This window comes from Miniopterus natalensis, chromosome X, assembly GCF_054644295.1.
Source record: "Miniopterus natalensis isolate mMinNat1 chromosome X, mMinNat1.hap1, whole genome shotgun sequence".
Lineage (NCBI taxonomy): Eukaryota > Metazoa > Chordata > Mammalia > Chiroptera > Miniopteridae > Miniopterus > Miniopterus natalensis.
The window spans coordinates 69,394,976-69,421,546 of NC_142103.1; the positions used below are offsets into that span (position 1 = coordinate 69,394,976).

A 26,571-nucleotide genomic window follows, 5' to 3' on the forward strand; every position below is an offset into this window, starting at 1 on the left:
CCATCTCTATCCACCCACAAAATCCCCGAGATTCCTTCTCCCAGGAGTCCGTTTTTGTTCTTCCGGCACAGCCAGGTTCCCTCACAGGCCCTTCCATACTTGTCACTCATCTGCGCGCAGCCAATCAGCACCCACAGGTTGGACCACTAGGAGAAGGGGCGGTTACTTCCTGCTTGCCTACGACTGCGCGCACTCACGGGGAGGGGGAGGGGCCTGTAGGTGTGAGCGAGCCAATCACGGGCTCCGTGCGGCTGGCGGCTCGAGGCAGCTAGTCGCGCGCGCGCTCGCTTCCCCAAGATGGCGGTTGCAAAAGATGGATGTGGCTTGGGAGAGCTGGCTTCAGGGAACGGGCGGCGGCTCCACTTAGGGATTCCTGAGGCCGTGTTTGTGGTAAGAGTCATGTAGGTGCTAGGCATCTTGATGCTAGGCCGCGATCCCTTCTTCCCTGGCCTTGACTGTTGGGGGAAGGAGTTGAGCTAAGAGGTCTGGGAGAGAGCGCTCCATCCCCTCTTGCCCACCGCGCCTGTACAGACTAAGCTGTGCTGGGACCCGCCGTGGGGAAAGGCAGTCCCAGAGGGCCCGCGAAGAGTTGGAGGCCTGGGGCGGGAGGATTCAGGAGCGGGGCGGTCCTCACTCCCGAACGCCAGGTTTCATCCCCTGCTTCCTGGAAAAGGGGAGGCAGTAAGAAGCTTGAGACTCAGCCTAGATGCTAGAGAGACCTATAGATAAATGGTGACTTAGGATACAAAAATTAGGCAGAGCATCTGGTTCTAAAGTGTGAAAATAGGAAACGAAACCTAGTCTGTTGAAAGAATGCAGTGTTTTATTGCCTTGGAGAATGGAAGAAGAGACTGGTTGGAAAATAGGATAGGGTGAGAATGTGAAGTCCTTGTTTGTTATGGTAAGGAATTGAGGCTTTATCCAGTAGGCAACGGATTGTCATTAGGTGTCTAAATAAAGCCACAATATAATCGTATTTAGTTTTGGGTACATTATTGTAACAACTTAGTAATGAATCATGTGGAGTTGAGAGAGGAGGCATGGAATGCAATTTGGAGGCTTCACAAAACAGAGAGATCAACCCAAGTCCAAACAAAGAGAAAAAAGTAGATGCTTTCAACCTTCTTCTTCCATCAGGCTATTCTAGAAATAGTATTTGAAAACTATTTGAATAACAGAGAAAACCTGACTGGCATTCCAGGCCAATGGTATCTTTCCCCACTCAGTTCTGGTTAAGCTACTATAAAATCTTTTTTTTTTAATTTTTAAAATTTTATTAAATATATCTTTATTGATTTTAGAGAGAGGAAAGGAGAGGGAGAGAGAGAGAGATAGAAACATCAATGATGAGAGAGTCATTGATCGAGCCCACAACCCGGGCATGTGCCCTGACCGGGAATCGAACCCTGATCGCCTGGATCCTAGGTCGACGCTCAACTGCTGAGCCACCCCCGGCCGGGCGCTACTATGAAATCTTAATGGAATTTTCTCGACCTTTTGGGTTGTACCTTATATTGCCTTTTCTCTATCTTTTTGTTAATCATGTCTTACATCCTTCAAAACACCCATTTCTTTTATTTAAACTACTTTTATATACACTGTATATTGCATATTTGTATTTGGTGGTTCAGTTTTGTAGTTATTCTTTATTTTGTGTTTTCTCCCTGAGCTGTGCCATTTGTTTCATTACATTTATCTCCCAGCTAATGGTAACAAGAGAAAACATTTGTTGAGTGCCACGTATTTTCCTAATGCTTTTACATAACTCTTGAGAAGGTGGTGCTGTCATCTTCATTTTGTAAATGATGAAACTGAGGCACAGAACTCTCAAGTAATTTGCCCCAAGCCACACAGAGTGTAAAAGAGTTTTCCAGGATTTTAACTTGAGCAATCTGTGGGCCTCCAAAGCCTCTACTTACACATGCTATGCCCTGGAAAGAAAGGGAGGTATTTATCTTGCTCACTGGCGTTTTCTCCTGGTCCTAGCACAGTGCCTGGCATAGTATAAACTCATAACTAGAAGTCTAATTGCATTTTTCATAATGCCTTAAATACTGCATCATGTTCTTCAGCTAGAGTTGGCTTTAAAAATCTATTTCAGGAGGTTAAACTTTATTTGAGGGCTTTTAAAGTCTTAAAATACTTTTTTACCTAAAATTTTATGTGGTTTTTTAAAAGTTAAAATTTCAACCAAGATGATATAATAAGCCATTCAAGTTACATGTATTTATTTTTATGTTCCCAAACTAATGGGAATAGCATGGTATCATAGGAAGAACATTGGCTTCTAAATAGACCAGAATTTGAACCCTGTCTCTACTTCCCAATTGCTGCTTAGTCTTTAGCATATTATTTTACTGCTTTGAGCTTCAGTTTCTTTAACTGAACTAGAGATAATGCTACTTAGAGCTGCTATGAGAAACAGAAAACGTGCTTTCAGTATTACAAGTCGATGCTTAATATATAGTTGTGACACCGTATCCTTGGGGGGTTGGTTCCAGGACCCTCCTACCCCCATATAAAATCCATGGCCGCTCATGTCCCTTTTATGAAATGGTGTAATATTTGTATTTAACCTGTGCACATGCACATTCTCCCAAATATTTTAAATCATCTCTAGATTACATGCAATACCTAATAAAATGTAAATGCTATGTAAATAGTTGTTTTGTTGTTTAGGGAATAATGACAAGAAAAAAGTCTACATGTTCAGTACAGATGCAACCATTATAGGCCTAACTACATAGTGCACATCAGCAACAGCATAACATTTTTTTCTAATGTTTTTAAATCTCAGTTGGTTGAATCCACAGATGCAGAACCCATGAATGCAGAGGGCTGGCTGTATATTAGTTTCTGAGATGATGGGAAGCAGTATACTGGACTGGATAGAACTCAGACTTCGCCATTTCCCCATTCCCAGTGGTGCAGTAATTTGTTTTCTTTTTCTACTTGAATTGTCCCTTTTTCCTGTTGTCCATTTTCTGACCTCTTCGTCTCTCAACATCTAGTTCAGGTATGAACCCCCTACAGTTTTTCCTGAGCACTATTCCAAGATGGAGCTCTTGGCACTTGCATCTGTTCGCTTAGCACATTGTGTTAGAAACATAGCTAATATTTGTTCAGCAGTTATGAGCTGTCATGTACTCTTCTAAGCGTTTTACGCATGGTAACTCATTTAATCCTCTGTGAGGAAAGGTACATTTTACAGATGAGGAAATTGAGGCAAAGAGAGAGGTTAAGTAATATTCTTGAGGTCAACACCTCTAGTGTATGGTAAATCCAGGATTCAAACCAGGCAGCCCCATCTTGTAACCAAGTCTTATGCTGCTATAGTTAATTCTCCTTGCTAGACTCTAATAACATGCCCATGTGCTAGAAACTTGGACTTATGTCTCTTTCCTGCAGTGACCCTTCTAGGGAGATGTTTTCTCCGTTTTACGTGCACAGCTCAACCATTGCCTCAGCTACACCTTTACGATTTCTTTTATTATGTTGCTAGTTTGATGGCTTCGTAGTTCACTCCCTTGCTGTGTTTCTCTTCCTGTTTCTTCTTGCTTTGTTTGGCTAAAACATTCCCTTGTGGTTAGTAAGCATGGATAAGAATGATGATGTAGAGATGCCAGAAACCATAAGATGATTGGGCTTAACTTACAATGAAGGACCAAAAATGTAGTATACTTTTAAAAAAATTTATCTTTATTGTTGAAAGTATTACAAATGTCCCCTTTTCCCCCCCATTGGTCCCCTCCCTCCTGCACCCCTCTTCCCAGGCCTTCACCACACTGTTGTCTGTATCCATGGGTTTTGCATATGTGGATATAAGTTCTTAGGTTAATCTCTCCCCACCCACCCCTGCCTTCCCTCTGAGATTCATCAGTCTGTTCCATGCTTCTATGTCTCTGGATCTATTTTGTTCATCAGTTTATTTTATTAATTAAATTCCACATATGAGTAAGATCATGTGATACTTGTCTTTCTCTGAATGGCTTATTTCGATTAGCATAATACTCTCCAGGTCCCACCATGCTGCCTCATAGGGTAAGGGATCCTTTTTCACAGCTGCATAGTATTCCATGGTGTAAATGTCCGAGAAGATGCTTGATATGATTTCAATCTTCTTGAACTTGTAGAGACTTGTTTTATGTCCTAGCATGTGCTCTATCTTTGAGAATGTCCCATGTGCACTTGAGAATGCATACTCTGCAGCTTTGGGGTGAAATGTTCTGTAAATGTCAGTTAAATCCATGTGATCTAATGTGTCATTTAGAGTCACTGTTTCCTTGTTGATTTTTTATCTGGAAGATCTATCCAGTAAAATCAGTGGGGTGTTAAAGTCCTCTACTATGACTGTATTGATGTTGCTCTCTCCTTTAAAGCCCTCCAGAAGTTTCTCCCCCCCCCCCCCCCCCCCCAGCCTGTGTGAGTCTTTTATTCTGAGGTGAGTCTCTTGTAGACAGCATATATTTGGGTCTTGTTTTCTTATCCATTCAGCTACCCTATGCCTTTTGATTGGAGCATTTAATCCATTTATATTTAAGGTTATTATTGATAGATGCTTACCTACTGTCATTTTCTTTCTTTGTGCCTATATTTCTCATTCTCTCTGTTTCAACTTCTTATTACAGCAGTACTTTTAACATTTCTTGCAATGCTGGTGTGGTGGTGATAAACTCCTTTAGCCTTTTTTGAGTGGGAAGCTCTTTATTTCACCATCTATTTTGAATGATAACCTTGCTGGATAGAGTAGTCTTGGTTTCAGATCCTTGCTTTTCATTACCTTGAATACTTCATGCCATTCCCTTCTGGCCTGTAGAGTTTCTGATGAGAAATCAGCTGACTGCCTTATGGGAGCTCCTTTCTAAGTAACAGATTGCTTTTCTCTTGCTGCCTTTAAGATTCTCTCTGTCTAGAATTTTTGGCATTTTAATTATGATGTGTCTGGGTGTGGGCCTCTTTGGATTCTTCTTCCTTGGGACTGTCTGTGCCTCCTGAACTTGTGTGACTTTTTCCTTCACCAGTTAGGGAAGTTTTCTGCCATTATTTCTTCAAACAGATTCTCTAACCCTCGCTTACTTTCAACCTCTTCTGGTACTCATATTATGCACATATTGTTACATTTCATGTTGTCCCACAGCTCCCTTAAACTGTCTTCCTGTTTTTTAATTCTTTTTTCTTATTGGTCCTTTGATTGGGTAATTTTTTTCTACCCTGTCTTCTAATTCTCTGATCCAGTCCTCAGCTTCCCCTAATCTGCTCTTTATTCCTTCCAATGTATTTTTTATTTCTACTGTGTAATTCTTAATTTCCTTCATAGTTTCCATTTCTTTACTCATGCTGTTAAGCATCCTTATGATTAGTCTTCTGAGCTCTATATCTGATTAAATGCTTATTTGCCATTTCATTTAGCTCTTCTTCTAGAGAATTCTTTTGCTCTTTCATTTGGGGCTTGCTTTTTGGCTCCCCATTTTGGCTGCCTGTTTGGATTTGTTTCTATGTATTAGGTAGGTTTGCTAGGACTCCCAGTCTTAAGCTTTGTGGGACCACTCCACAGCTGTGGTTCCCTCTGCTGGGGAAATGTGTTTGGACACGACCAAGATGTGCACCAAGGTCTGCTTTTCCAAGCCCAGTCTCTGTGCGATCTGCACTTTTTGTCCTTGGTTGTGAGGGTGCTCTCCAGTTAGTGTTCAGTTGCAGTTCATTATTCAGGATGGTTTTTCTGTATTTTAGTTGTAATTCCAGTTTGGTCCCGGGAGAGTGTAATTCTAGCTTCCACTCAATCCACCACCATCTTCGGCTCCTGAGGTGCTGTCTGCTGGGGTAGCTACTCTGGGGGCACAATGGGAAGTCACCCAGACCTGGGCAGGACCCCCGGCCATGAGGCCCCAGATGGGAATGGGCAGTTCTACTGCCTCTGCGCGGCCTCCTCCAGGGGGTGCTGTTCCTCCTCAGGGCCTGGGACTCCCTGCTCCCCCAGCAACCAGGGTTCAGCAGGTGGCTCCTCAAGGCTGTTGCTGTCACTGGAGTCCAAATAACGCTGCCCGAAAGTCCTCTATATTTTTATTTATTTATTTATTTATTTATTTATTTATTTATTTATTTATATTTTTATTTTTTTAATTTTATTTTTGTTTAAAATAATACAGATGTCTCTTTTTCTCCCCAATGACCCATTCCACCCCGTCCAATCCCCCCCCCAGCCCCTCTCCCCACCATTGTCCATGTCCTTGGGTTGTGCATATATACATATAAATTTTTTAATTACTCTTTCGCCCTCCACCCACCCGCCCTCCTCCATCCTTCTGACATTCGTCAGTCTGATCTATGCTTCCATGTCATTGAATCTATTCTGTTCATCAGTTTACTAAGCTCTTTAGGTTCCACAAATAAGCAAGATCATGTGATGTTTTTCTTTCTCTGCCTGGCTTATTTCACTTAGCATAATTTTCTCTAGGTCCATCCATACTGTTTCAAAGGGTACGAGATCCTTCTTCTTTACAGCTGCATAGTATTCCATGGTGTAAATGTCCCATAGCTTTTTTATCCACTCATCTACTGATGGGCACTTGGGCTGTTTCCAGATCTTAGCTATTGTAAACTGTGCTGCTATGAAATAGGGGTGCATATATTCTTTCTGATGAATGTTTCAGGATTCTTAGGATATATTCCTAGGAGTGGAATCACTGGGTCAAACGGCAGCTCCACTTTTAATGTTTAGAGGAACCTCCATACTGTTTTCCATAGTGGTTGCGCCAGTCTGCATTCCCACCAGCAGTGTACTAGGGTTCCCCTTTTTCCACAACCTCACCAGCAGGAGTAGTTTGTTGATGGTAGCCATTCTGACAGGTGTGGAGTGATACCTCATTGTGGTTTTAATTTGCATCTCTGTGATGAGTAGCGATGTTGAGCATTTTCTCATGTGTCTCTTGGCCATCTGGATGTCCTCTTTAGAGAAGTGTCTATTCAGGTCCTTTGCCCATTTCTTAATTGGATTGTTTGTCTTCCTCTTGCTGAGTAGTGTGAGTTCTTTGTACACTTTGGAAATTAGCCCCTTATCAGATACATCCTTGGCAAATATGTTTTCCCAGACTGTGGGGTTCCTTTGTATTTTGAGGCTAATTTCTTTTGCTATGCAAAAACTTTTTAGTTGGATGTAGTCCCATATGTTTATTTTTTCTTTTGTTTCTCTTGCCCTAGGAGATGTATCAGTGAAAATTCCACTACATGGGATGTCTGTGACTTTACTGCCTATGTTTTCTTCCAGGATTTTTATGGTTTCATGACTTACATTTAAGTCTTTTATCCATTTTTATTTTATTTTTGTGTGTGGTGAAAGTTGGTGGTCTAGTTTCATTTTTTTGCATGTATCTGTCCAATTTTCCCAGCACCATTTATTGAAGAGACTGTCTTTACTCCATTGTATGCTCTTGCATCCTTTGTCAAATATTCTGTCCATAATGGCGTGGGTCTATTTCTGGGGTCTCTGTTCTGCTCCGTTGATACATATGCCTGTTTTGTACCAATACCAGGCCGTTTTGATTACAGTAGCTTTGTAATACAGTTTGAAATCTGGTAATGTGATCCCTCCCACTCTGTTCTTTTTTCTCAAGATGGCTGCAGCTATTCGGGGTCTTTTTTGGTTCCATATAAATTTTTGAAATGTTTGTTCTAGATCTGTGAAATATGCTGTTGGTATTTTAATAGGAATTGCATTGAATCTATAAATTGCTTTGGGTAGTATGGATATTTTAATGATATTAATTTTTCCTATACGTGAGCATGGTATATTCTTCCACCTGTTTAAATCTTCCTCTGTTTCTTTTTTCAGTGTCACGTAGTTTTCCGAGTACAGGTCTTTTACATTCTTTGTTTATTTCTAGGTATCTTATTTTTTTAGTTGCAATGGTAAATGGTATTGCTTTTTTAGTTTCTCTCTCTGAGAGTTCATTGTTGGTGTATAAGAATGCCATTGATTTCCAGATGTTGCTTTTGTATCCAGCTACCTTGCCAAATTCGTTTATCAAATCTAGTAGTACTTTGATGGAGTCTTTAGGGTGTTCTATGTACAATATCATGTCATCTGCAAATAATGACAGTTTTACTTCTTCCTTTCCAATTTGGATACCTTTTATATTTTCTTCCTTTCTGATGGCTGTGGCTAGGACTTCCAGTACTATGTTGAATAAGGGTGGTGAAAGTGGACACTTCTGTCTTGTTCCTGTTTTTAATGGAAATGCATTTAGTTTTTGCCTATTGAGTATGATGTTGGCTGTAGGTTTGTCATATATGGCCTTTATTATGTTGAGGTATGATCCCTCTATTCCCACTTTGCTGAGAGTTTTTATCAGAAATGGGTGCTGGATTTTGTCGAATGTTTTTTCTGCATCTATTGACATGATCATATGATTTTTTTCTTTGTTTTATTTATGTGATGTATCACCATTATTGATTTGTGGATGTTGTACCAGCCTTGCATCCCTGGAATAAATCCCATGTGCTCGTGGGGTATGATCTTTTTAATGTCTTGCTGCATCCAGTTTGCTAGCATTTTTGTTGAGGATTTTAGCATCTATGTTCATCAGTGATATTGGCCTGTAATTTTTTTCTTTGTAGTGTCTTTATCTGGTTTTGGGTTTAGCATGATGCTGGCGTCATAAAAAGAGTTTGGGAGTTTTCCCTCCTCTTGAATTTTTTGGAATAGTTTGAATAGAATAGGGGTTAATTCTTCTTTGAATGTTTGGTAAAACTCACCAGGACTTTTGTGTGCTGGGAGTTTTTTGATTACTGCTTCAATTTCATTAGTTGTTATCGGCCCATTCATTTTTTCTGCCTCTTCTTGATTCAACTTTGGAAGGTTGTATGCTTCTAGGAACTTGTCTATTTCCCCCATGTTGTCCAATTTGTTGGCATATAGTTGCTCATAGTATTTTCTTACAATCCTTTGTATTTCTGCTAGGTCAGTTATATCGCCTCTTTCATTTCTGATTTTATTTATTTGGGTCCTCTCTCTTTGTTTCTTAGTGAGTCTGGCTAAAGGTGCATCAATCTTATTTATCTTTTCAAAGAACCAGCTCTTGGTTTCATTGATTTTTTTTGTATTGTTTTTTTAGTCTCTATGTCATTAATTTCTGCTCTGATCTTTATTATTTCCTTCCTTCTACTTCCTCGGGGCTTTTCTTGCTGTTCTCGTTCTAGTTCTTTTTGTTGTTGTGTTAGATGGTTCATTAAATGTTTTTCTTGTTTCTTGAGATAGGCTTGTAATGCTATGAATTTTCCTCTCAAGACTGCTTTTGCCACGTCCCATAGATTTTGGGTGGTTGTCTGTTCATTTTCGTTACTTTCCATGAAGTGTTTGATTTCATCCTTGATCTCATTGGTCCTTCTCTATGTTTTTAAAATGCTTTTTGGTTTTACAGATTCTGTTTGGCTTAATTGTTCCTGTACAAAAGATTGTTCTGTTTGCCTTCTAGGTTTTCTTTATTTCAACCACTTGGTACTTAAAAGGAGATATTGTGGCTTACCTTGGGAACCCAGTGACCATATTTAAAATGATTTCTATGGTAGAACTTGTTGTTAAAAATTCAAGTAACAAAATAAATAATTTTGGCATACAATTTGTTGAATTATTTTGTGGCTAGGGCACATTACTAGGCAATGTGTTGGTAATTTTCATATTTACTACTAGGGTCCCAGGGGGATGCAGAAAGCAGGCAAGGTCATTCTTTCCCTATACATAAATAAATAATATATAAAAAGAGGAAGGTGGAGGAAGAATAAATTAGCTACAAAATGTATGTGTACTGTCTGAAATGGTCTGACTTTTTAAAGTTACTTAAGCCTTGGGAGAAAATGAAACACAAAATATTTTGTTTTATGTTTCAAAAAAAGAGCTAGAAAAGTAAATCAGATTCGATGTGTGAATTCTAAAATTTGAAATGTATTGTTTTTGATATTAAAGGAAGATGTGGATTCCTTTATGAAACAGCCTGGGAATGAGACTGCGGATGCAGTACTAAAGAAGCTGGATGAGCAGTACCAGAAGTATAAGTTTATGGAACTTAACCTTGCTCAGAAGAAAAGGAGGTAATTATAGAAATTTCCAAGTTTTAAAAAAAATAACCTTGTATGACAAACTTTTAGAAAATTGACAGTTTTTCCCCAAATTCCAGCTCTGATCTAAATACCTTTTATTAAAGTCCTATTTAGCAATCTTTTCCCTTAGTGATTAGTGCTTTTTATACCCTTTGTAAGAAATGTTTGCCTAGCCCAAGTTCATGAAGATATTCTCTTAGTGCTTTATTCTTAAAGCTTTATTGATTTATCTTTCACATTTAGATCTATAATTCATGGGTTATTCAGAAGTGTGTTGCTAAATTTCAAAGCAATTGTGGGATTTTCAAGCGTTTCTTTGTCTTCTGTGTTTACTATAAATTGATAGTTGGATCTACAGTCTTGATCATATCAAGTCTTTTTGGGGGCAACACTGCTTCATAAGTTTATGTATTGTTCTTCCATTAAGAGACAAATAGTATTTAGTTGTCCCTTTTATGATACTCAAAGCCTAGATCCATGAATTATGAATTATAAGATGATGATGTTCTAATTCAGTTATTCCTTTTTTATTTATTAATAAGCTGGCATACTTCTATAAAAAGAAACATCCCCTCATGTACTATTTGGTAAAAGTGGCTATAGGAAATCAGCTCACCTCTCAGTTTCTTCCCTTGCCGGTATCTTAGCCCTGTAGTTCCTATCACCCCAGCAGCTCTCTGCTGCCTTCCAGCAAAGAGGTGTACTTTCTCTGGCTATTTGAGTGGTTAGAGGTGGGAGTCCTGGTCTCTTGCTATCTTAACCTGAAACAATTTCTATCCTTTAAAAAGCCTTTTTAGTTTTTTAGTCTATTTTATTAGGTGCATGCAATCTGAGAATTACATCTTCTTGGTGAATTTAACCCTATATAAAATAATACTTATTGTGTTAAAATCTGTTTTGTTGGATAGTTACAGCGACTCCAGCTTTCTTTTGGCTAACGTTACTTGGTGTACCTTTTCCAATCCCTTTACTTTCAACATTTTTATTATTTATATTTAAGGGTGTTCCATGTAAACAACATATGGTTATTGTTCTTATATCCAGCCTATCTTTTTACATAAACAATTTATTCTTTTTAGATACTTTCAAGGTTATCTCTTGCTTTATTTCATTATAATTTGTTTATGTGGAAATCTTTCTTAACTTCTTTCTTAACTAACTACGTTTGACCCTTGAGCAATGCAGGGGTTAGAGAGGTCGAGATCCCCCTCCACGCAGTCAAAACTCAAAAATTTACTGATTAGCCAGCCTACTGTTGAGTGGAAGCATTACCGATAACATAGTTGATTAGCACATGTTTTGTATGTTATATGTATTATATACTGTATTTTTACAGTAAAGTAAGCTAGAGAAAATAAAATACTAAAATCATAAGGAAGAGAAAATATATATACAATATTTATTGAAAAATATCCATGTGTAAGTGGATCCACACAGTTCAAAACCATGTATTCATGGGGCAACCATATATGTCAGCTTCCTGTAACTGTATACCTTTGTGGTTTGCCTTTATCCATAGAGGTTTTGCTTTTGCTTTTGCTTAGAGCTATGAACCTATACCAGCCTTGAACCACTTGAGCTCTGTTCCAAGTTCTTGAGCTTAATATGCAAACTCCCTGAGTAAGCTAATCAGGGGCCCAGATTTAGGTCTATAGCTGGTATTGGTACCTGCCTCATGGTGCCTACTTTTCTCCCGCTCTCACTGTTTAACTCAAAGCCTTTTCTAGTTTTTTTCTCTTTTATTTTTTCTTGAATTCCCCTCACTTCTGTGATGTCAGCTATGCAACAAAAACTATTTTTGTGCATGATTGAGTTTTTTTGCAGCGGATGGCCCTATGTAGTTTGAATACGGACCTTTTTCTTCACATGTGTTGTAAATCTTTTCTTATAGTCTGTCATTTATGTTTAACTTGACCTTCAGCTATGTAAAAGTTCATTAGTGTCTCATAATTCTCTTGTGATGATCTCTTTAATACATGAATCATATACCTTTTATCTTTCTTTAACGAAATTTTATGATTGCCATTGTTTTTTTCTGTCTGTTAAGTTTTTTTCCTCCTTTCCTGGGATTTCCTGTTAATATGAATGTTTGACACTTCCAATTCTGTGTTCCGTTTCTTTTTATCATATTCTCTTCTTCTGACTTTGTATGTAATTTGTCTTTTGACAATTACATAAATATCCATGAGTTCTTTAGATTTCAACCATCACATTTTAAAATATATATATATATCTTTATTGATTTCAGAGAAAGGAAGGGACGAGAGGAAGAGAGAGAGATAGGACATCAATGATGAGAGAGTCATTGATTGGCTGCCTCCTGCTCGCCACCAGCTGGGGTTCAAGCCCGCAACCAGGGCATGTGCCCTGACCGGAAATCAAACCGTGGTCTCCTGGATCCTAGGTCGCTGCTCAACTGCTCAACCACACCCAGCCGGGCACAACCATCACATTTTTTATACCTAATAGTTTTGGTTGGTTCTTATTATGTGTACTTGTTTCTTCTTCATATTACCAATATCCTGTCTTTTCTCTTTGAGGTATTTTATGTACTATATAGTGTTATCTTTTAGTATTTAATTTTGTTTGTTTGGATAGAGGTTGTTGAGTTTATTTTCTTTAATAATTATAGTTGAATTTATCAGGTTATCATTTCTTTTCCCTGTCAGCTCATATTCTCTCAGGGATATTTTTTTGGCCAGTAATGTATATGGGGGTGGGAGTAATTTAAGTCCCTCATGGTTTGGAGGGGTAGGAAGAATGCTGCTGATGTTAAAATTTAGGGCATGGCCATTAGACAAATGCTCCTTCTCCCCAACCAAGTAACTTGGTCAACTGGGTATTCTTTCTGTTCCTTTGCCCTGGCTATTTCCACTGTCATCTCCCCTGGGTGTGGGAGTGGGGAGTGGAGACTGCTGAGGGCCAGTATGTACTTATCTTACCAGTTCCTCCTTGACCTTCTCTCTGCCTCTGGCCAATTGTACTATTTTTCCACCCTGTAACAGTTATGGGCTAGGTATTGTGATTTACCCAGGGCAATTTAGAAGGAGAAAAAACACTCAGAAAGTTCTCCCTTAGTCTACTCCCCTATTGAAGACTTGGTCTGCTTCCTTTCTGAGCTCCCTCATTCCCCTACCCACTTCCAGGACCTAGAGATTTCTGCTGTTTCATATAATAACAAAGACCAAGAACTGACCCAAGTGTCCATTAACAGGAGAGTAGATAAGTTGTTTTGTATTCATGAATGAATATTGCACAGCCGTGAAAATGCACGAAAAATCCTAGGAAACTAAATGAGTTTAAAAAGCAAATCCCCCAAAATGCATACAGCATTTGTAGAAAGCTAAGGAACCAGTAAAGAATATATTGTTTAGAGATACACATAAATGTGATGAACCTATTTGAAAAAGGGTAAAGGGACTGTGCACAGAGCTGCTATCTCTTGGGATGGAGAAAGGTGGGGAGGGATGTATTGCTTGGACATGCACAGTGACCTTGGCAGTCTGGTTCCTAATTTGGCTGGGGCTGCAGCTGCTTGATTCATTAATATGAATAATAATTTATATATTACATGTGATATTTATACATACAAAAACATATCATAGAAATAATTTTCATGGTCAAAAACCGTGATCTGAACATACTTGTGTGTGTATCAGATACTTTACAAATGAATACATCTACTTCTTTCTGGCTTTTAACTATGTCAGCATATCATACAAAAATAAGCAAAATTGAGAGATCTACAACATCCATATTGAATTGTAAAGAGTTCACAGAACACTAGCCTTCAAACTAAGTAAAAAAAAAAAAGAACGCTAAGTGTGTGTTTCTAGATTATTCACTCTACTCTATTAACAGATAGTGATACTACTTTTTTAAGCAGCAGGCTCATCAACACATTTCTTGCCAGGTTAGTACCATAGGGTGTAATGAAGTTTGCTTTGCTAGCCTCCTTTGCACATTCTGTGACTTCCTTTATATGATGCAATAAGTTCATTTTCACTATCATATTTAAATTTTATTTACATACTGATTTCCAATAATATTTAGTTAAGTGTATTCTGAAAGAACCACAGCTTTGTTTTTGTATTTTTAAGTCTGTTTTGTTACAAATTATGTTGATTTGCCAGAACTATTTTGCATATTTTCCCATGCAAAACACATTAAAGCCTTGGACAGTTTCTAATCATCATAAAAAAGAACTCAACCTTAGTGACAAAAAAATGTTTTATTCTTTCCTCAGTAACTTGGAGTGTTTCAGCATATTTTTGTGTCTTATTTTCTTGTCAATGAGGCTGATTTCATTTGGGAATCAGTTGCTAGTAGTTTTGTTTAAATTATTTTGTAATAGACTTTTTTTTTAGAATAGTTTTTGGCTTATAGCGAAATTGAGCAGAAGATACAGAAATATCCCATGTACCCCCTGCCCCTGAAACAGGCATAGCCTCCCCCATTGCCACCCTCCTCCACTAGAATGGTTTATCTGTTAGAACTGATAAGCCAGTATTGGTATATTATTAACAACTAAAGCCCATAGTTTACTTTAGGGTGTACTGTTGTCCTGTACATTCTATGAGTTTTGACAAATGTATGTTATCATGTGTCTACCATTATAGTCTCATATAGAGTAGTTTTACTGCCCTAAGAATTGTCTTGTGTTCTGCCTGTTCATCCCTCCCTTCCCCCTGTACTCTGGCAACCACGATCCTTTTACTGTCTCCATAGTTTTGTCTTTTCCAGCATGTCATGTAGTTGGAATCATGCCCTGTGTGGCCTTTTCAGATTGACCTCATTCACTTAGTAATATGCATTTAAGTTTCCTCCATGTCTTTTCATGGCCTGATTATCCATTTCTTTTTCGTGCTGATAATATTCCACTGTTGGATATATCACAGTTTATTTATACATCCATCTTCTGAAGGACATCTTAGTTGCTTCCAGGTTTTGTCCATTGTGAATAAAACTGCTGTAAACCTCTGTGTGCTGGTTTTGTGTGGATGTAAGTGTTAAACTCCTTTGGGTAAATACCAACAGATTGTGATTGCTGGATCATATGGAAAGAATATGTTTAGTTTTGAAAGAAACTGCTAGACTGTCTTCCAAAGTGGCTGTACCATTTTGCATTCCCAATGGCAATTGATTAGAGTTCCTGTTGCTAGCAGCATCCTCACCAGCATTTGGTGTCAGTGTTCTGGATTTTGGCCATTCTGATAGGTGTGTAGTGGTATCTCCTTCTTGTTTTAATTTGCATTTCCCTGATGACATATGATGTGGAGCAACTGTTCATATGCTTATTTTCTAGCTATGTATCTTCTTTGGTGAAGGTGTCTGTTAAGGTCTTTGGCCCATTTTTAAAACAAGTTGCTTGTTTTCTTACTGTTAAGTTTTAAGAGTTCTTTGTATATTTTGTATAGTCTTCTAATAGGTACTTCTTTAACAAAGATTTTCTTCTAGTCTGTGGCTTGTCTTTTCATTCTCTTGACAGTGTTTTTTGCAGAGCAGAAGTTTTTAATTTTAATGAAGTTCAGCATATCAATTGTTTCTTTCATGGATTGTGTCTTTGGTGTTTATCTAAAAAGTCATCACCACACTCAAGGTCACCTAGATTTTCTCCTGTTTTATCTTCTAGGAGCTTTATAGTTTTTGTGTTTTTACATTTAGGTCTGTGATTCATTTTGACATGATTTTTGTGAAGTGTATAAAGCCTGTGTCTAGATGCACTTTTTTGTGTGTGGATGTCCAGTTGTGCTAGGCTTGTAGTTTTGCTAGAAGTTATAATATAGCTTACCTGTTGTGTATGATTAATCCCATCATGCCCATCATCATTTTCTTAAATTTCTGTGTTCAAACCAGTGATCCATTTGTAATTTTAAGAGCAGTTGTTACCTGACTTGAAAATAAAATAGCATTTATCAACTTAAAAAGTTAAAGAAAAATTATCCAAAGCTTAAAAGAATCACTAAAATAATACTGTGTCATATTGTGGTGTGTTACACATTCAGGTGATATTATACATTTCTTATAGTGTGACAAGCATAAGCACTGAGAAGCTGTCACTGTACTTTGCTGACATTGAGCTGACTATGATGTATATGTCTGTGCACTGAGTGCACTCGCCAGGAGCAGCTGCATGCAGCACTGGATAGGGAGTTGGTGGTTTCCAGGGGTTTCAAATTTAGAATATAATATTTGAATGCATATTATTTTTAAAGTTAATCTATTTAAAATGCAGTTCTAATCAGTTGTGGAACCTCTGAATCATCTCTGGAATATGGTTTGATCTAGAAATGTTAAGTAATGATGGGATGTTTGACAGAATGGGGCTTTGTTTACAATAGGCATTCTGTAAATATTTGCTATCTAAATTTTTTAGTAAATATTTATATCTTAAACATCTGAAATATAGATATTTTAATAAACTTTATTAAATATCTTAAATATGAAGTATTTTAAATAGTTTATATTTGTAAATAGCCCTCAAGAGCATATCAATAGAACATGCAAAACTTGTAAGACTGTGTCCTGGTGTTTATTCTTGCTGCAAAATACTAAGTTAACCTTTTCTCTTATTCACAGGCTAAAAGGTCAGATTCCTGAAATTAAGCAGACTTTAGAAATTCTAAAATACATGCAGAAGAAAAAAGTAAGTGCATTTTTGTTTGTAACTGTGAGTGAACCAGGATACTTCAGCAGAGATGGGTCTTCCATAACTCTGCTCACTGGTATTTGATCTGTGCGGGAAGAGCCAGCCAGCCTTCTCGAGCACATGCACTGATGTCATAGATAGTGTGCTTCCATGATGAATGTGGTTTTGTGGCTTTCCTCCCTAAATCAGGTTTAATTCTAGGGCCCATACTTCTTGCATTATTTTATTTATGTGTAGTATTTGTAGAACTTAAATGCCATTTGAAACTGTTTTAGATACAAAAAGATGTCTTATTTTGAGGCAGCAGTATCTAAGATTTTTTGTTGTTACTGTTCTCCCTAAGAACAAGGAGTGAGTCTAGACTTACAGAGCTGCAAAGAATCTTAGAAATTATGTTTCAGATTCTCATTTCACAGTTGAGGATACAGTTACAGAAAGGTTACACTTACCCAGTGTTAGCTAGTTACTAGCAGAACTGGATTTGAGAATCTTCTGAGTCTTAATCCAATACACATTAAATAAAAGCAATCTGTAAAGATATTGTATTTAAAAGGTTATATGTGTGAATATATATGATTTATTACTTGATGGTAGAATAACTGCATTTCTAGTACATTATTTTATGTGGTGAACTTGGTAAGAGAGTTCAGAAAACTGGTTGGTTGGGCATGAAGCACTGATGAAGTAATAATAATAGCTAACTCTTGTTTAGTGCTTACTCTGTTCCAGGCACGTGTGTGTGTGTGTGTGTGTGTGTGTGTGTGTGTGTGTGAACTCTGCTCGCATGTGTGTGTGTGTCTGTGTGTGTGTCTGTGTGTGTGTGTGTGTGTGTGTGTGTCTGTGTGTGTGTGTGTGTCTGTGTGTCAACTCTGCTCGCATGGCCTTCAGAGGTGTAGGGACTATTATCCATATTTTACAGATGAGGAACCTGAGACCCAGAAAGGTTAAGTGATATGCTAGATTTACACAGGTAGTGGGGCAGTTGAGCCAGAATCCATGTCCATTTGGCTCCAAGCATTCATTTCTTTTACAACTATACTTAGTTTGTATGATGGTACTGTTTTAAATGGCTTAGGTTCAGCTGTGAGCTCTCCCTTTATAACCTTGGTATTAAACTTGCCTGTTTACAGTACTGTCATTTTTTTTGAAGGAGTCCACCAATTCACTGGAGACCAGATTCTTACTGGCAGATAATCTGTATTGCAAAGCTTCAGTTCCTCCTACCGATAAAGTGTGTCTGTGGTTGGGGGTAAGTAAATGTAACAGCTGCAGCTTCCTTGGCTGACATTTGTTTTTCCCAGCTGTATAAATGCTTGTCTTCCTTTGACTGTTGAAGGAAGGGGTGGAATTCAAGTGTTCCATATTAGAAACTGACTGAAATTAGGAGTGTGATGAAGATTGCCATAAAAACATGCTCGAATCTCTCCCAAACAGAACTGACCAAAATCCTACTTCTGTTCAGCTAATGCTTTATTTCTTATATGTAACAGAAGGAAGAGCAATAGAAGTAAAATAGAAGGTACTGCTGAACCTCAGACAAATGTTTCTTTCCCATAGGAGTTTATAAGTTGTAGAAAGAGCTCTCTAAACTTAAGGGGGGAAAGATTATTACAAAAAAACCTTGAGATTAGAGTTCAGTTTTTAAACCATACACTTCAATTTTAGCTGATTTCATAGTCCTTGTCTTTTATTTTTTCTATCTTCTTCTCAGTCCCCTAACCAAGCCGTTCCTGACCGTCTAGACAGCTGTCCATAGGTCTTGTTATCATACAAGTTCCCATACAAAGTAGAAAGTCAAGTGTACTGCTCCCAGCTTTCCCTACCGGGAGGACTTCCCCTTGCTGCTGTTCCGTAGAATCACCCCTGAGAGACATTCTAGTGCAATGAAAGGTGGGCAGATTAAGTACAAGGAAACTCACTTCTCTATCCCTTAGTTCCTCCTCCTGATTTTTGTTAGTTGTAATATTTTCAGAGTTTGTACATTTAATTCTATTCCATAATTCCCATACTTGTTTAGCTTTAGTTCTGCAAATGGAACAGCTATTCATCCAGTGGCTCCACTCCTAGGGGTCATTCACCTTGGTTGCTCTTTCCTTCCACCCACATTCCATCAGCCGGCGGGGATAAGTTGATTCCATAAATTAGACTGGGACAACAGGGAATTCTCTGGTAAGAATTATGGCTGGAGTCTACCTCATATTTCACACCAGGATGAATTCCACATGGATCACATACTTAACATGAAATACACCATCAAAGTTTAGGCCAAATCATAGATGATGTGTTTTGTAACCCTGGTATAAGAATGGTTTTTTAGGCCACAGAAGTCGGAAGTCGTAAGCAAAGTCAAAAGACTGAACAGGAAAAGCATTTGTAATTCATATTGCAGCAAAGCACTAACAGGTTTGCAGGGTGACAGTCTTGAAATGCCTATTGGACCATCAAGTGGAGAGGCTGATAAGGCAGTGTTTGTGGAGTGACTCAACTAACGAGAAATTCTTGGCACAGGATACTTCCTGAGGAATGATTGATATTTTTTGACATGAGTGAAGTGTTTTAAAATGTATTCTATTTTTTCTTGTTAAAAGTAACCAAAGTACAGAAATTTTCTGGGAAAAAATGTAAAAGAAACAATAGCAATTGATGCTGAGGAATGAGATTGTGAGTCTAGGATTAGAGAGACATGTACTTTTCATTGAATATTTTTTTGTCCTATCTGAATTTTTATACTCTTTTCTAATTATCATGGATTGTGTTATTCAGTCAGCCAGTATTTTTGTAGCACCAACTTTGTGCCAAACACTTTCATGTTGTCTCATTTGATCCTTACAACAGTCCTTTGAGTAATTTTTAAATTCCATTTGTCAGATGAGGAAAGTGGTTCAGGAAATGCTTGGTGGTAAGTCAGTTCATAGGAGGAGTTGAGAGCTGGAAAAGGTTTGGTTCCCCACCTCCGCAGTGCATGCATCCCCAAGTGTTGGCAGTAACACCTGCTCTTCAGAATTCCAGACACAGTCACCTTGTCTTCACCCCTAGCGTCTGTTGGAGGTAGGAGGGGGACAGTAAAAGCTAGCTATTTTTCTTATTGGATCAAGTGTAGATGCATTTGAAAACTTTTAAATTACTGTATCTTAAGCTCAGAAACAACTATTTACAGTGGTCCTTCGGTTTTCAAATGTAATCCGTTCTGGAAGACTGTTTGAGTTCTGAAACGTTTGGAAACTGAGGGATCAACAGCCAACAGCTGGGCCTCAGGATCTTGCCCTCAGCGGAAGCCGTGGGGCATGTTCGACTTCCGAGGCATGTTCGAAAACCGAAGCATTTTCAGGTTACTGCTTTCATAAACTGAAATGTTTGTCAACAGAGACGGTCGAAAACCTCGAAAACCGAGGTACCACTGTAAATGGATTCAAATGTAATACTATTTAGTGTCATGATGGAGTTAGTAGAAAGATAGGATTTGGTATCTAAACATACTGGTTTTTATCCTAGTTCTCCCATTACTAACAATGCAAGCATAAGCAATCTGACCTCTCTGAACCTGTTTTCTTAACTGTAAAGATGAAGATAATTTGCCTCACCAGGGTTGTCATGAGGAGTAAATGATCTAATGTATGTAAATATATTCTCTAACCTAGGAGTCATTAAACATTCATGAAAGGCCAGAGAGTAGATATTTTTGGTTTTGCAGACCACTCGGTCTCTGTCACAACTACTCAGCCCTGCCACTGGCAGGAAAGCAGTGAGGGGATATAGCTGGATTCTAATCAAACTTAAGACAAAAGGCAGCCAGCTGGATTTTGCCCAATCCCTGCTCTAACCTATAAAGCACTATGTAAATGTTTAGTAATTGTCATGACTTTCTCTCTTCAGGCTAATGTAATGCTTGAATATGATATTGACGAAGCTCAGGCATTGTTGGAAAAGAATTTATCAACTGCCACAAAGAATCTCGATTCTCTTGAGGAAGACCTTGACTTTCTTCGAGATCAATTTACTACCACCGAAGTCAGTATCCTTTCTTTAAAAAAGAAACAAAGGGAGGAAAGGATAAAGATGTTTTAAACATTCTTACTTGCATTGCTTTAATGAGAAGAATGTTCTTATCCTTAGACCAATCAGTCTTACCTCATGCCACTGACTTCCTTCTGCCCTGGCCCTCGCCCAGTGCGCCTGGAGCCCAGATAATCCTGTGCAGTTATTCTCCTGATGAAAAGGGCCAGGCCCTCTACTTTCCCTCACTTCGTTCCTCCTCCCTAGAATGAGTTCCTCCTATTTACCTGGGTTACTTTTTATCCTTCATATTTAAGCACAAGCATTGGAACATTTCTAACAGCTTCTAATCCTCTCAGGCGTGCTTGCTTAGCACTTTGCACATCGTTCTTTGTTTGTTTTCCATGTCAGATGAGAGCTCTTCGAGTGTAGAAGCCGTACTTTCTGTCTTCTCTTCACAGCATGTAGCACCCTGCAGGGGTTGAGTGCTTGGGTGAGGGAAGTCAGGCCTGTTGGAGGCCTACAGTGGGAGTGGCGTGTGACTTGAATATAAAAACTTCATCCAGAGGAAAAATATTTGTACAATTCCTAGAAGGTAACAGGAGAAAACCTAGCTGACCTTGAATACCATGATGGCTTTTTGGATATAACACCAAAGTCACAGTCCATGAAAGAAGTAATTGATATGTGAGAGTGCTGCTTATGCAGGGTGATGCTTGTGGAAGGGAAAAGATGTAGGTACTTAATAAATTGAGTGAATGTCCTATTGAACCCAAGGGAAGGTAAAAGATAAAATTATTGATAGTCAAATTGTACTAATTTAAATATTACATATCAGGATATGGTTTGAATGTTCTTTGAAATTTTGTGAATGAGGGGCTGTCTTTAAAACTGTTGGCAGTGTCAAGCACATATTTGATAAACATAATACCATAGTTGATTATGTATGCTAAACAATTGCTTTTTAAAAAATATGTTTTTATTGATTTCAGAGAGAGGAAGGGAGAGGGAGAGATAGAAACATCAGTGAGAGACTCATTGATCAACTGCCTCCTGCAGGCTCCGCAACCCGGGCGTGTGCCCTGACTGGGAATCGAACCGTGACCTCCTGGTTCCTAGGTTGTCGCTCAGCCACTGAGCCACGCTGGCCGGGCTGTGTTAAACAGTTGTTGATTTGAGGCCTTGATTTTGTTTTGGTGGAATTTAGTTCCAGTATTTTCTTAGCAAATGATATTATAGCAAGATGTCTCACAGCGCTACTTGTCACCAGTATTTTGCATGTGTGATCTCTGTCTTTGATTCAGTGTGTGAGTGCGTACTTAGTCATTGCATATGTTATCTTTAGAATTGCATTTGCATTTTCTTTAACAGTTCTTGCAGATATGGCCAGGGTTTATAATTGGGATGTAAAAAGAAGAAACAAAGATGATTCTACCAAGAACAAAGCATAATTCTGGCAATGAAAAATGTGGTTCAGTTTTCCAAACATGTTCTTTTAAATATTCCAAAGTTTATTTGTAAAGGTTGACATTAGTTTGAATGTTTTTTTTAAAACAGTAAGAATGATAATTAAAACTTTAAAAAGAAATAAACACCAACACCATTTTATTTATTTATAAAAACAAAATTAGTTTCAAATATTTTATGGAATTAGCAGTATTTTTATTTTTTTTTTGGTGCATTTCCAACAAATTAAATGCTACTTTCATCATTGTTTGTTTTTCATAAGAAAAGTCTTAGTTCAAATGGCTGAAAACTGATGGAGGCTGAATTCTGGACACTTTAGGACAATTTACTTCTTCTTTATTAGCTGATGTTACTCTCACTTGAATATTTGCAAACTTGCTTTTCTTTAATACATGTGGGGCTTTATGGTCCTCTGTTGCTGTTATTTATTATAATATTCTGTACTTTACAGGAAATGGTCTTTTGCCTTCCTAAATATTAAGAGGGCTATTAAGACAATACTTTTTCTTATCCTCTGTAAGTGCACAGTGTCTTTGCAATGCCAGCATAAGGGAGATTTCAGCCAGCATGAAATAACAAAATTACCCACTCAAAACTCTTGGCTAAGGTGATTTTGTAGTCCTCCAAAGCAGCTGAACAGGAATATTAAGATTAAAATCAGTGGTTGAAAAGACTTGTGTTTTTTATTCAAAACCTTATAGGAATAGTAGTGGGTGATACAGATTCTGGTGAAAACACAAATGTATTATTCCATCTCCATGTAGCAAAAAGTATACTTGTACAATGTTTTGTACTTGTATTTCATGATATTAAAACTGAAGTTAAAACTGGCATGGCACCTTTTTCATATTATTCTTTCTAAAGTTAACATGGGTCCTTTCACATATTTGTAAAGTTTATTTTCTTGTATATATAACTTGCATGTCCCAAGAACTTCTTATGTTTGTAGGAAAAACATAAAATCCCTTTGGAAGGCCCAGCCAGCGTGGCTCAGCGGTTGAGCATTGGCCTATGATCCAGGAGATGGAGGTTCGATTCCCGGTCAGGGCACATGCCCGGGTTGCGGGCTCCATCCCCAGCAGGGAGTGTGCAGGAGGCAGCCGGTCAATGACTCATTGATGTTTCTCTCTCTCTGCCTGTCTGTTTCTTTCTCTCTCTCTGTCTCTCTCCCCCTCTCCCTTCCTCTCTCTGAAATCATTAAAAATATATTTTTAAAAAATCCCTCTGGAAAGCTTGCAGATAAGCAAACAATTGGGAAGTTAAATCTGAAAGATACCAAAGTTCCTTGAGTCAGTTTTTCTTTCATAATTTTAAATTCCCATGTTTTAGAATTTGAGGTTTGTGAACATCTTAAAATGTTGTAAGTGCTACTTTCCCCAAAACTTTACTATGGTTACTATATTGGTACAAAACATCTTTGGTAATATCAGTACAGGAATGATTTGCTCAGTTCTTTATTTTCTTAGTTTAAGTCCATAAAAATTAAAATATGAATTTTTGGGTATTCCAGGCAATATGAAGAGACACAGCTCTTTAGAAATATGAATGAGAACAAAAATTAAGTTAATTATTTATGTGTACACACACACACACACAGTATGTTTCAGGAATGATGTTAGGCTCTGTTAATTAAGTAAAAGAAAGATTTATATTCTGCCTTAGCCAGATTATTTCTCATAATGGCTTACACTTTCAGAATAACATAATCAACCTGATTTGACATGATATTTTCAAGCTTAATCTTAATATTAGTATAATATGCCTAGGGAAGGTAAGGGCAAAAGATTGACTGCAAAACGATACTGGGTAACAAGTATGTTGGAATTGCAATTGAAATTTAACTGTTTTTCCATTATAAAATTGATGTTCATCTGAGAAAATTTAGAAAATAGGGGGAAAAGATTTTAAGTTTCACTTGTAGTCTCACTTAACATTTTGTCTTCCATTTTTTTTCTGTGCATAGGTTTTGTTTTTTTTTTTTTAAAAAAAAACATAATTGAAATATTTTTTACTGTGTAATTTTTATCCATTCTTTACTTAACATGGAATTTGCCTATTAGATAGTGCTATTACATTAACATACTAATTTCATAGTAGTAGTCTGATGGGTGAACCTCTAGTATACTGATTCACAGACGTTTGGGTGGTTTTAATTTTTTTCTCTAAGTAACAGTTCAGTTTATACATGAGGCTTTTTCTTGTTTTTAGGATTTTTTTCTGAGACAAGATTACCAAAAATGTAATTATGGAGTTAACAATTATAGCAATTTATTTTCTGGGCTTAACAGACGAGTTTTGTCAGAAGCAACAGTGGGGGCTGATGGAAAGAAAGCATAGTTCATCGTCCCCGCTGCCACTACCTTCCTCTACCACGTAGACATGCATGGCTGCCGAGGGAGGACCGTACCCAAGGCTGCATAGCCAGAGTGAGACGCAGATCCAGCTCCTGAGTGAACTTCCCTCCCTCTGTATCATGATGCCTTGCTTCTTTATTTTTATCTAAGTTTGGTAAAAATGTTAAGTCCAATCCTTTAATGAATGCTCTTGTTTGCCTGTATGTTTGCTGTTCTCTGTCCGAAACTTCAGTGATACCTCTAAGAGTCTTAAACCATTTCTTAAAGGTTTGTCTTGGTTGGTTCTAATCCCATATCCCGCTTTTTAAAAATAAGTTTTTACTGATTTGAGAGAGAGGAAAGGAGAAGGATATAGAGATAGAAACATCGATGAGAGAAACATCGATCGGCTGCCTCCTGCACACCCTTTACTGGAGATCAAGCTCAAAACCTGGGCATGTGCCCTGACCTGGAATCTAACCCATGACCTCTTGGTTCATGGGTTGATGCTCAACCATTGAGCCACACCGGCTGGGCTAATCCCATACCCTTTTGCTAGCCATGTCTGTGCCTATTTGGTACTAATGTGGCATTGTGTCTTCTCTGAAGACGCTGAGTGAGTGCATGGGCAACACCCACCACAGCTGGCCTTGGGTTCAAATGCACATTTAAACTCCCAAGACCTGGCTGGGCCATGTGTGACACCAGTTTACTCTGAAGGACACAGGACAGGCAAGAGCCCACGCCAGGGGACACCCTTAGGCACAGTTCTGTGGGAATTTTTGTAGCAGTCCCCACAGACTACACAAGTGGGTGCAGCAGCCCCCTGGTTTAGAAGCCCTAAGGGACCACTACCTCTTGGAAAAATCCCCTGTGCATAGCATCCGCATATCCTGACCAGACAGATCCAGGGAACAACAGGTACACTGCACTTGGGAAGCCAGAGCTGTGACTCCTAGCAGGTGTTTACAACCACTCAAAGCCCTCCCAGCTTGGACACAAGGTACCACCCAGGGCATTTTATTGGAATCAAGCTCTCCTGGTCACACAGCTGATGGTCCACTTTTCATCAGGTTTCCAGGGGAACCGAGCTAGAAAGCTAATCCAAGGTCAGTTACCTTGAAAGGAGAAGGGTTTGGCATACCTCTCAGAGCCTGTTGAATCTTGCATAATCATAGCTCAGTTTTTGACAAAGGCTTATTTCCTTTTCCAGTTCCTTTTATATAGTCTCTTAGCTAATAACTGCCTCTGCAAAAAAATAAAAAGTAATAATAGTTCATATATTTTAAAGGGCTGGATCGAAGCATTTCTGCCCATGTTAGGTAAAGTGAGGCATCACTGAGAAGTCCGAGTAGTTAGTCTCTGAAGTTTCATACTTATACAACGGATTGGAGAGTTTTTTTTCTTCTTGACTCAAAAACCAAGTGATGCCATAAATATAGTGAGACTATGAAGTCATTGCAGAGTGTCTTTTTAGACTTGTGGCCAAAATTGATAAAATTTCTCATTTTGACACTTCATAACTACAATCAACATCCTAAAGGAGATGGGTCTGTTAATTAACCGTATTTCCTACACATTAATACCGTTCTGTACCCAGTGAGTACTGCTTATATAACCAGTTGTGAGAAGGAATGAGTTTGAGACGAAATGTTTGAGGCTGGAGAAAATGGTTAATGTATTATGTGCGCAGAGCTGCTTTTCTCATTTATGTTATTAGCAAAAGATGTCCCAGGGTTCCATCTACACATCAAAACTCAGGTGTGGATTGTGCCTCAAAGTTTAATTAAAGAACTTACTTTTATTTGTGTCCCTCTCTCTCTTGTCTGATATCAGATTTGATTATAGCCACATTAAACAAAAAGCATGGGCCTTGTGTGCACAATATATTTGAGCAGTTTGTTTATAAAGGATCATGCCTTTTGGCCATGGTTTTCAAATAATTGTATGTTTAGTCAATTGGGTGACAACTCTGTTTGCCTTTGGGGGATACTTTATTAGGAGGTAGGCTATGACCAAACAGGAAATTTCTTCTAG

The 26,571-nt window shown here is 38.2% G+C and overlaps 1 protein-coding gene across 3 annotated transcripts; it reads left to right on the top strand.

Annotated features, from left to right (window-relative positions):
- The first annotated feature begins 282 nt into the window (after window positions 1–282).
- Window positions 283–23,032, top strand: VBP1 (VHL binding protein 1). 3 transcript variants are annotated; one of them, XM_016216926.2, is made up of 6 exons: window positions 283–390; window positions 9,959–10,083; window positions 16,672–16,738; window positions 17,892–17,990; window positions 20,615–20,753; window positions 22,115–23,032. In XM_016216926.2, exons 1-6 carry the CDS (start codon window positions 298–300, stop codon window positions 22,183–22,185), a joined length of 594 nt encoding a protein of 197 aa, XP_016072412.1. In that variant the 5' UTR covers window positions 283–297; the 3' UTR covers window positions 22,186–23,032. The 3 variants fall into 3 exon arrangements, with proteins under 3 accessions (XP_016072412.1, XP_087669798.1, XP_087669799.1); XM_087813672.1 differs by lacking the exon at window positions 283–390 and adding an exon at window positions 2,829–3,016; XM_087813673.1 differs by lacking the exon at window positions 283–390 and adding an exon at window positions 2,829–2,925.
- The last annotated feature ends 3,539 nt before the right edge of the window (window positions 23,033–26,571 follow it).

Excerpts from the sequence above, each read along its gene's own strand:
- VBP1 (XM_016216926.2), top strand. The coding sequence starts at position 298 with ATGGCGGTTGCAAAAGATGGATGTGGCTTGGGAGAGCTGGCTTCAGGG. Across the intron at positions 17,991-20,614 it reads AAGTGTGTCTGTGGTTGGGG|GCTAATGTAATGCTTGAATA; the intron begins GTAAGTAAATGT and ends TTCTCTCTTCAG. Across the intron at positions 20,754-22,114 it reads ATTTACTACCACCGAAGTCA|ATATGGCCAGGGTTTATAAT; the intron begins GTATCCTTTCTT and ends CAGTTCTTGCAG.